Raw genomic sequence first — 10,944 nt, 5'->3', positions numbered from 1 at the left:
CTGAGCTGGGATTGTAGGTGTGCGTCACCATGCCTGGCTAGCTGGTTTACCTTTACGTCTGACTTTCAGACTCAATTTATGTCTATTCAAACACAATTTGGGGGCAAAAGGTCAATACAATCTATATTACAAATAATCTTACAGTTTTAGACAGTAATACAGTTGGTAGAAGTATGGGAAATATGGCAGAGTATATTAAAATTTTTATCTTTATTATCTTACTTCATTCTCCTTTATTAACATCTAAAAAAATCACACAAGTTCATGGGAGTATAAAATTTCAATTTCCAAGATGAATAAATCCTGAAGATCTATTGTATATGAGTACCTATAGTTGATGATATACTTATCCAATATAGTTTATTGGATAACTAAGTCTTTTTTAAAGCACTTAATACATTAAAAGCACCTTGAAAACTCTTACCATAACTTAAAACACCCTAATAACTTGAGATGACTTGGCAGAAATCCTAACACCTCATTGCCCCTTGAGGAGTATGGATGGAGGCAAGGGAGCTGTTTCTTGACATCCATGCAGACAAACACAGACGTCCACATTTTATTTAGGATGAAACCAACACAGTAAAAAGAAATCATTAATACATGTGAAAAAAGAGCATGGCTCCCTAACTAAGTGAATTTCTGAGGGACAGAAATTCATCCCAGCTGTGCCACGCCCTCGTCTGAAGAGGACGCTGGGTCTGCGAGCGCATCCTGAAAAAAGAAGCAAGGGACCGGCAGATCCAGGAAAATCACTTGCAATCTCAATGTGCACTGGATGGGGCAAGGTTGCTTTTGATCCAGGTCTGGTATTTCTTAGTTAATAGCGTATAGATTCCAGGCTTTTTGGCGATGCCACATTTATAGCCCTGAGAGACTAGGGCATGGAAGACGCCTTTGCAGATCAAAGGGCCACCAGAGTCACCCTGGAAAAGGAAAATGGGCAGATACTTATCGACAAGCTGAAGATAGTTTCCCAAAGCCATCGTTATTTTCAAGTGTTTTTAACAGTTAGGGCTAGGGCTAGGGCTAGGGCTAGGGCTAGGGCTAGGGCTAGGGCTAGGGATAGGGCTAGGGCTAGGGATAGGGATAGGGATAGGGTTAGTACTAAGGCTTGGGCTCCGGCTCGGGCTAGGGCTAGGGTTAGGGTTAGGGTTAGGGTTAGGGTTAGGGTTAGGGTTAGGGTTTGTTTTTGTTTGTTTGTTTGTTTGTGTGTGTGTGTGACTCAGAGTACCTAGCAACAGCCTCTTATTCAGAAAAGACTCTCATGTACGTGACTGTCCTCTGTCTATGAATGCTTCTCTTTGTCTTAGCCTCTCTGTCTGTAATATGAATTTGTCTCTCTGTCTATTTTATGTCTCTGTTCTCTCTGCCCTATGTCTATGTCTATGCTTCTCCTCCCTTTGGGGATCTATGGGTTCTGAGGTTTACTAGTTAAAAAACAGGTAGGTGTAAAGTTTTAAATTATAAAGGGAAACCTCAAAACTGTGAATTTCATCTTGACACTTGTGGGCCTGGAATCAAATTTTCGTTGAGACCAGCAGAAAAGAAAAACAGACTAGTAAATATCACGATGGGAGGAGCTGGGCCCTCCCCCTTAGTTCTCCCATTTTTGTTTGAATCTGTCATTCTCATTTGAAATGTCATGCACATTTGAAGATGATGTTGTGCCTGTGACCATTTGCTGACTGGCGTGACTTCAGAGGATGCATGTTAACAAAGAACACAGCAGAATTCTGTCACAAGTGAAGCATACTCCTAGAGGAGATGCTGTGGCTTTTTAGTCCAAGAGTTGGCTTTCAAATATGAGGACCAGTTAAGGATGCTCACCTTGCAGGAATCCTTTTGTCCTCTGGCATCTCCTGCACATATCATGTCCTTGGTTATAACAGGTTTGTGGTTGTAGTAGCTTTGGCTGTTACAGCGTTTTCTACTTATGATGGTAACAGTGACTTCTCGCAGGGTATCAGAGGCGGTTAACAGATCTGGCTTGGTGGCTCCCCAGCCAGTCACCTGGCATTTGGTCCCATCTCGAAGATAGTTTTTGGATCCCAGGTGAAGCAGTTGGACATGCTTGTTCAGTTCTGCAGCAGTGCGAAGCTAAATGATTAAAAAAAAAGGTAAATTATTCTTCCCCAGCCTTTTTCAGTAATAAGACCTCACTTGACTGTGCATTGGGTGTGTGGTCCCTCTGCCTCAGGGAGGTCCCTCTGCCTCAGGGAGGCGTCCCTCCCTCTTGATAGTGATCCGATGCTGTAGCGTTGACTGTTGTTTTTTCGGAATGTGCTTTCCACTCTCCATGGAGATCACTGGTGTTTGGGGAGGCGAGCTTATAGAGAAAGAGCTCCACCCTGTCTGGAGCAAACTGGCCTTTGCCCTGCATTGGATGGCTTTCTACAGACTGACATGTATAGGTCGTGACTTAGTGGGCTGGGCTGTTTCCTGCTGGATCGGCCCCTGGAGTATGGTCTAGCCTCCATTTGGACTGGACAAAGTGTGGTCTAGACTGAGTTGTAACTTACTTCTCGTTCCCTGAAGTCACTTGGTTGTTACATCCTTGGCTCTGTTACATAAACAACTGTTGTCATTTTCAGTTGCTAATGTAAAAAGCATTTGGGGGGGAAAAGCATTTCCTGTGGATCTTTGGGTCTGCTGACCTGTTTGCTCTTCTATATAGTGAGCGGTAGTGTTGGCTTCTGTTGTATAAACATATGCATTTATCATCCCTTTCTTTCAGGAGAGGGTATGGGATAACGTGATCCTTCATAGAATATTTCAGTCACCACAAACATGGATGGGTGCTACCGCAATTCCCTCAGTGGTTAATTAACTGATCGATCTGGTGTGAGAATATCGAAGGGACGGAAGGAGGCAAATCAACCTACCTTTATCAGCATGATGTCATCTGATGCGGAACCGGACTGAAATCGTGAGAATGGGATGAATTTTTTAATTTCAAATGTCTGCTTCATGGGCTCATTCTTGGAAAGAGAATGTGCTCCTAAAACCACAGTGGGAGAGTGGCCTTTGGGAAACCTGAAGGGGGCAAAGAAAATGGAGGTAACACGGTGATGGCCAGACCTTCCAGTCAGAGCTAGAGATGATGCAGAGCCACATGCATGGAGGACCAAGGACAGTCTCCATGATGGAGGCCCCAGTGGATCATCTCTGTCCGTGTGCTCCGTTCCTAGAGCCATTGCATCTGTCCAACAGTGTTCTGTGCTTAGATGACTAAGGTGAGGAGGAGGTTACGCTGGCTCATCTGTCTGAGGAGGTTCCTTTTAGGTAGCCTGGGACTGTTACATAGCAACCTAGGACACTCGAGCACATTCATAGCCGGTGGTGAAAATAGAAATGATTTTGTTTTGGGGAGTTTTGGCAGCCTGTTGAAACCATTTGCATGTTATAGATATTTCCTGTCGCAGTGTACTTCCAAAAAGCCACTTGAAATACTTTCTGAAAATAAGAAGGTGCTAAAAAGGACAGAGAAATGGAGCCTAGTGGGAGAGTGCTTGTCTACCATGCACAAGGTCCTGTATTTAACACACACACACACACACACACACACACATGCAAACAAGAACAAGAAAAGAAAGAAGAAACATGCCAGTATAGTCGCCACCTTGAGAAACAAAGGCAGAATTATTACAAATTTTTCTGTAACTCAACTGGTTATATAGCCTTGCCTTAAAATGAAACTCTTATTTTTTGCTACCAGAAAAAGAGATGGAGGCAGGATAAAGCAGAGATACATACTCTTACACACATAGATCTGTTTTCTTAAGAGTAGAAGTGGGCACAGGAGGGCAAAGCAAATGAAAGGGATGGCTGTTTTGGGCTTCGAGCCTGTGCCCAGACCTGCTGTGGGAGGAAACACACACAGCAGACCTGTGACTGCCTGCAATTACCACTTCTTGGTTTCTACCAAAAGAGCTTATTTTGGGAATTCCAGCTTTATTGGTTGAAAAGTTTGCCTATTGCAAAATCGGAATGGGGATGGAATTTCTCAGGGGATGTGGATTGGATTTCCTAGGATTGATTCGAATTCAAATCCAACATGCCTGCCAACCCAAAGCTCTGGAGGATGAGGACAAGCCAAAATCCCCAGGAGCAACAGGCTAACAGGAAAGTGGGTGTGTCTGTAACCGCTCTCCCATGGACAGACAGACTGACTGACAGATGTGAGGGCCAAACACTGCTGTGGAAGGTAGACTCAGGTGAAGGGAGGTGGCTGAGATTTCAGGTGCTCATTGGCTGTTACCCTGTTCTTTGGCTAGCTCTTGACTTTGAAATTTCCCACCATGGTCAAATTTTCTGCCCATGAAATAAATGAAATTACCTGAGTTCTAGAATTCTCTCCCTCTCCCTCCTCCCTCCTCCCTCCTCCCTCCTCCCTCCTCCCTCCTCCCTCCTCCCTCCTCCCTCCTCCCTCCTCCCTCCTCCCTCCTCCCTCCTCCCTCCTCCCTCCTCCCTCCTCCCTCCTCCCTCCTCCCTCCTCCCTCCTCCCTCCTCCCTCCTCCCTCCTCCCTCCCTCTCTCTCTCTCTGGTTTTTGTCTGTTGTTTGTTTGTTTTGAGACAGAGTTTTTGTTTTGTTTTGTTTTTTTTGAGATAGGGCTTCTCTGTGTAACAGTCTTAGAACTCACTTTGTAGACCAGGCTGGTCTCAAACTCACAGATATTCACCTGCCTCTGTCTCTCCTGAGTGCTGGAATTAAAGGAGTGCTCACCACCACTCATCTGATTCTATTTCTTTAAAAAAACAAAAACAAACAAAAAACCTTTTTTACACACACACACGTACTGTGGTGTGTGCATAGAGGTCAGAGGACAGCTTTCGGGAGTCAGCTCTCAGGTTGTCAGGCAGTAAGCCCCTTTACTTGATCCTTCTCTTTATTTGAATCTACATATGAATTTGCACGGGAGAGAAGTAATAGTGTCAGGCTCATTAATTTGTCCATCAGAGAGTTTTTCTAGGAGTGGCCTTACACATATGGAGGGATTTGTATGGAGTTTCCTAAGTTCCACCCTGACTGCCCAGTGATGGAATTACATATGGAGTAGAATCACAGTATTGCTTATAGTATGTTTTTTCTTTCACTCTCTGCTGACGATGACTGCCACTATTTCTCAACGGGGCCCAGATACTCTTCTCAGCATAAAAGTCACTGGGCTGCATTTGTCTCATCAGACCTCTGACGGTTCGAAGCGACCCATCTCACACAGAGAGGATACAGGACTCAAACCCTGGCGTATAGGGTTGTTTCCGTGTTGCCTCCCTCCCTCTTTTCTCTGCTTCTCTAACATCTTGCTTTTTCGGCCAGCCTGTCTTGATGCTGAGCAGAGCTCCTGGTGAAAGCCGTTCCTGAGGTCTGGCATCAAAGGCAGGGTTCCAATGTCTTGGAATCTCTCTTTGCTCACACAGAGAAAAGTTGCTGGTTGTCAGAAAACAAAATACTCCCAGTCTTGTCCCATCATCAATACAAGAGGACCACCGTGTTTATGGCTGGTTATTGCCATGGAAGGCCACAATGACAGTACAGTTGATAACCTTTGCTAAGAGGTGTTGCATTCTGCGCTATGCTTTTCATACTCTTCCTTCACCAAAGCAGCAGCCCCGTGAGCTACCTGAGAAGATGATGCTCATTTTACTGACGAGGAAGTGGAGGTTCACGTGACAGGATTTTCCCTGTCCAATCACATTAAAAAATTCAGGGCAGCAGGAGGCCTGTGATTGGACAGGGGGAAGGGAGGCGGGGCTAAGAGTTACAGGGAGGAAGGAGGCAGGTCAAGATGGAGGCAGACTTGAGCCAATGTGACTTTAACCAGCCACAGGTAGTTTCGATATCATAAGGTTAGAATAATTGGGATAAAGCTTTTATCATTTTCAATTGGTTCTGAAATTATTGTATTGGCATCTTGTAAATTGAGAATTTATTGATACATAAATCTGATTGGTTAATTGTAAGCTTCTAGACTTTTGTTTCTATGGGGTAAATGGGTGTTGTGTGGCTGAACGTGGGCTGGGCCGTCATTGTGTGGGGTTGGCGAGTCTACGATCTACCAAGGGACTCGGGAGCTCCGGCCCAGAGAGACCTCTGAATTGAGATCACCTGGCTGGAGCCATGTGGTCTGCCGGTTGCGGGTTTAGGTAAATTGAACCCAAGAGGGTAGCAGGTTGGAGGCTCTGGGATGTACATCCAGGCAGGGTAAGAGCTCTTGATTTGGGCATGCGGTGTAGTAGTAGACTGCTTGCCTAGCAGGCACAAGGCCTCTGGTTCAATTCCCCCAAGGGCTCAAGCCCCAGAGCAATAAAATAAGAAACAGTTCCATTCCTTTGCCTTTGAAACTGGAGGTGTGGGAGGGGTCCAGGAGGGTTCCTTTGCTTAGGCAGGAGAGAGGAGACTCAAGGAAGGAGGGAGGCACAGGGGTAAGAGGTTTGCTTTTGACCAGTCAAAGTAAATTATGCAAAAGTGGGTTTTTCCTTACTGTATTTCTTCTCTGCCTTTCTTTCCTTGTAGACTGGATCTTGCTAGGTGTCTCAGGCTAGCCTCAAACTAGAGATCCTCCTGCCTTTGCTAACATGGATAACTGAGAAGACACGGAGGGAGGAATAGAGTACATGGGTGGTGTGTGTGTGTGTGTGTGTGTGTGTGTGTGTGTGTGTGTGAGAGAGAGAGAGAGAGAGGAGAGAGAGAGAGAGAGAGAGAGAGAGAGAGAGACTGAGAGAGAGAGAGAGATACTTCCTCCCAAATTTGGCTTACTTTGTCACTGTGCTGAAAGGGAGGCCTGGCTTGGTAAACTGTTCCCTCAGGAGCCTTTGAGTACATTTGTGGGAAGCCACCATTGAACTGTTTCATAAATATTTTGAATTTCATAAGACTTAATATTTTTCCAAGCAGTGATCTGCCTACATTTTTACACCCAAATCTCCCTTGGAGGAAATTCGACCCACAGAGTTCAGAGTTATGCCAGCCATTTACAATAATATTTAGCGAGATTTTTTTTTTTAAACTCCAAGGTCTTTTTGTAAGATACCAAGACCACACTTCAGTTCTCCCTCCCTCCCTCCTTCTCCCCCTCCCTTCTTTTCTCCCTTCCCTTTCCATTATATTATTATTATTATAAAGCTATCTCCTTCTTCCAATTTGTAAATGTGCTTTTCTTGAGTTGAATCTTCTAGGAAAATTAAAAAAAATAACTTAATATTATCACCTTCCTGCTGGGACTTCATATATCATATGCCACGTTTCACACTTAGCCCCCATCCCAAATCCTCGCCTTCGCTTCCGCTTTCCACTTCATTTGTTGAGCATCTCTACATTTAGCTCCGTGTCTGGGGAGCTGCGAGTGAGCGGGTATTTGGAGAGGCACGAACTTCGCCTTGAATGAAATTCTCCAGTGCTTCGGAGAGCAGGCGAGAAGTCTGTGGGGGGGGGGGGGGGGTGCAAGGGTGGGTGAGGATGTGATGGTGGATCCAAGGGTGGGTGAGGATGTGATGGTGGATCCAAGGGTGGGTGACGATGTGATGGTGGATCCAAGGGTGGGTGAGGATGTGATGGTGGATCCAAGGGTGGGTGAGGATGTGATGGTGGATCCAAGGGTGGGTGAGGATGTGATGGTGGATCCAAGGGTGGGTGAGGATGTGATGGTGGATCTAAGGGTGGGTGAGGATGTGATGATGGTGGATCCAAGGGTGGGTGAGGATGTGATGATGGTGGATCCAAGGGTGGGTGAGGATGTGATGGTGGATCCAAGGGTGGGTGAGGATGTGATGATGGTGGATCCAAGGGTGGGTGAGGATGTGATGATGGTGGATCCAAGGGTGGGTGAGGATGTGATGATGGTGGATCCAAGGGTGGGTGAGGATGTGATGATGGTGGATCCAAGGGTGGGTGAGGATGTGATGGTGGATCCAAGGGTGGATGAGGATGTGATGGTGGATCCAAGGGTGGGTGAGTATGTGATGATGGTGGATCCAAGGGTGGGTGAGGATGTGATGGTGGATCCAAGGGTGGGTGAGTATGTGATGGTGGATCCAAGGGTGGGTGAGGATGTGATGGTGGATCCAAGGGTGGGTGAGGATGTGATGGTGGATCCAAGGGTGGGTGAGGATGTGATGATGGTGGATCCAAGGGTGGGTGAGGATGTGATGATGGTGGATCCAAGGGTGGGTGAGGATGTGATGGTGGATCCAAGGGTGGATGAGGATGTGATGGTGGATCCAAGGGTGGGTGAGGATGTGATGATGGATCCAAGGGTGGGTGAGGATGTGATGGTGGATCCAAGGGTGGGTGAGGATGTGATGATGGTGGATCCAAGGGTGGGTGAGGATGTGATGGTGGATCCAAGGGTGGGTGAGGATGTGATGGTGGATCCAAGGGTGGGTGAGGATGTGATGATGGTGGATCCAAGGGTGGGTGAGGATGTGATGATGGATCCAAGGGTGGGTGAGGATGTGATGGTGGATCCAAGGGTGGGTGAGGATGTGATGATGGTGGATCCAAGGGTGGGTGAGGATGTGATGGTGGATCCAAGGGTGGGTGAGGATGTGATGGTGGATCCAAGGGTGGGTGAGGATGTGATGATGGTGGATCCAAGGGTGGGTGAGGATGTGATGGTGGATCCAAGGGTGGGTGAGGATGTGATGGTGGATCCAAGGGTGGGTGAGGATGTGATGGTGGATCCAAGGGTGGGTGAGGATGTGATGGTGGATCCAAGGGTGGGTGAGGATGTGATGGTGGATCCAGCCCTCACTCTGTAGGAACAGAGGGGTTATTGTTTCCCTGTTTCCAGGCTGCTGAGCATCCAACACGGTTCCATTAAAATGGGACAACCATACACCATACACTACCCAAAGCAGGGCGAATCAAGTCAGTTGTTTTGTTTAGCTGGTTTTGATGTATATAACAATCATATATATATATATATATATATATATATATAGTGTGTGTGTGTGTGTGTGTGTGTGTGTATTTATATGTATGCCTATCAATCCTTGGCTAGTCTGGAGTTCAGACCAGGCAAGCCTTGAACTTACACAGATTGCCTGCCTCTGCTTCCTGAGTACCGGGATTAAAAGCATATGAAGCCATGCCTGCTTATTATTACTTTTATTCACTTTATTTTGTGTGTGAGTGTTTTGCTTATATGTATGTTTGTGTGCCACATGCATGCATGGTACGTGCAGAGATCAGAAGAGGGCATTGGGTACCTGTAACTGGAGTTAGCTGATGGTTGTGAACCACCATTTCAGTCTAGCCCTGGTTTGCTATAAGAGCGGTAAGTGCTCTTAAGCACGGAGCCATCTCTCCGGTCCCTAAAATAAGTTCTTAAGTGAAACACTATACTGTTGTAAGGGAAAAAAAGAACTGGGAGCCAAGCTTTAAAAAGCAAATATGGAAACAGAAGAAACAAAGTCAGAATGCTCAAGTGAGCGCCACATCAGGGGTCTACTGGCAGCAACCCGAGATAGATCACATCAGGGGTCTACTGGCAGCAACCCGAGATAGATTTTATACTTCATCTTAAGCTGAAAGGGAGTTGGAGACTGTCCTCCACAGTCTGGAAAGCCTCCCGTTCAATATCCTAAAGACTAATACCGTGTTCTGCTTCACATTTTATAAACCTTCTATAACTGTGCTCCCCCAACCTCAGGAAGAGCCTGCTTCTGACTGCTGTGATTTCCAGAGCGTGAGCCTTGGAATTCTGGGGTGAAGGGTAAGACTGAGGAAGTAAGGAGTCTGTATATCCAGCACCAGGGCACACACTCACAGTGTCCTCTGTGATGTATCTCTGCTTACTAAACGTGTCAAATATTCTGCAGAAATACCTAAATAGAAACACCAGTTCTCAAAAGCCCGCCAAATAAGAGACAGTAACTCCCCCTTGTCCACAGGCTTCCTCTCGGCAATTTCAGTTGCTTGCGGTCCACTGCTGTAGCAAACATTACATGAAACATTCCAGAGATAAACGATACATGCAATTTAAATGACATACGCGAGTAGATTGATTTAATTGTCCTCTTATCGCCTTGGTTAATCTTACTGTACTTAATTCATTGACTAGACTTTACCCTGTGTGTGTTCTTCATCTTGGACATAGACAGCCACCTACATGGAAAAGCACAGGGGACTCACCAAGAGTAGCAGTGGGCAGCTGTTAGCACCCACTGTGGGTGGATCAGGACTCCTCCACAAATATGCTTGCTGCGGTACTGGATGGACGCCATAAATGGCCTGGAATGCGGCTGGACTTCTCTCCCTCCAATAATTTCAGTATGGAAACCTGCAAAAGTAAGCCAAAAGATTTTACACGATCCAGCAGTGACATCTCATTCCTCTGATACCGTTACCCTTATATCCCTTTCTAAGACCAATAAAACAACAACGGTGCTCAATACTTAGTGTACCTTTTCCGGTTAGCAGTTGTATAAACCAGAACAGGGTAAGAGGGGACAATACTGTTTACAGAATAACAACACAATCACTAAAGATTCACATCATTACACAGGAGCCAGGGGCATGGGATACTTACACTCTGAAGACATATAAACGCCAGCAACCAGGGAAACCAGAGCCCATGAAGAAAACCTCATAATTACAGGGCTTCAGTGTTAAGGAGCACGGACAAACTGCTTGCTTTGTGGTTGATGAAGGAGACTGTGAAGATGGGTTTTGGTTCTTGTTGTTCTTGCAGGCTTCTCACCTCACATGTCCCAGTCGTTAGATTTTTCACACCCAAGGTTTCAAAGCCTCTATCAGTCTGGGGGGAGTTCCGGGTGCCGTCAGTGTGCAGCGGGGAGCTCATTTCCTGGATGTGGATTCCTGGTACAACGGGTGGAGGAATAAAAGAGACGCAGGCCAGAAGACCCCGTGAGTTGTAGACAGTTGAGAGCTGTTCTTTGCTCTAAAGCAGTGGCTCTCAACCTGTGGGTCACAACACCTTT

The 10,944-nt window shown here is 46.2% G+C and overlaps 1 protein-coding gene across 1 annotated transcript; it reads right to left on the bottom strand.

Annotated features, from left to right (window-relative positions):
* Nucleotides 1-676: 676 nt before the first annotated feature.
* Nucleotides 677-10,676, bottom strand: Gzmk (granzyme K). Its single transcript, XM_021180760.3, has 5 exons — nt 10,533-10,676; nt 10,136-10,283; nt 2,886-3,036; nt 1,831-2,100; nt 677-926 (listed from the first exon to the last, which is right to left on the bottom strand). The coding sequence occupies exons 1-5, from the start codon at nt 10,591-10,593 to the stop codon at nt 765-767; spliced, it is 792 nt and encodes a 263-aa protein (XP_021036419.1). The 5' UTR covers nt 10,594-10,676; the 3' UTR covers nt 677-764.
* Between the last annotated feature and the right edge of the window lie 268 nt (nt 10,677-10,944).

The sequence above is a fragment of the Mus caroli genome, unplaced genomic scaffold (genome assembly GCF_978045245.1).
Source record: "Mus caroli unplaced genomic scaffold, Mus_caroli_1 scaffold_15, whole genome shotgun sequence".
In the NCBI taxonomy this organism is placed as follows: domain Eukaryota; kingdom Metazoa; phylum Chordata; class Mammalia; order Rodentia; family Muridae; genus Mus; species Mus caroli.
This window is presented reverse-complemented; position numbering and strand designations above follow the sequence as displayed.

Bases quoted from the DNA above. Each gene is read 5' to 3' on its own strand.
- Gzmk (XM_021180760.3), bottom strand. From the start codon at position 10,593: ATGAGGTTTTCTTCATGGGCTCTGGTTTCCCTGGTTGCTGGCGTTTAT. The intron at 10,284-10,532 runs GTAAGTATCCCA...TTACTTTTGCAG, and splicing joins CGTTTATATGTCTTCAGAGT to GTTTCCATACTGAAATTATT. The intron at 2,101-2,885 runs GTAGGTTGATTT...TTAATCATTTAG, and splicing joins ATGACATCATGCTGATAAAG to CTTCGCACTGCTGCAGAACT.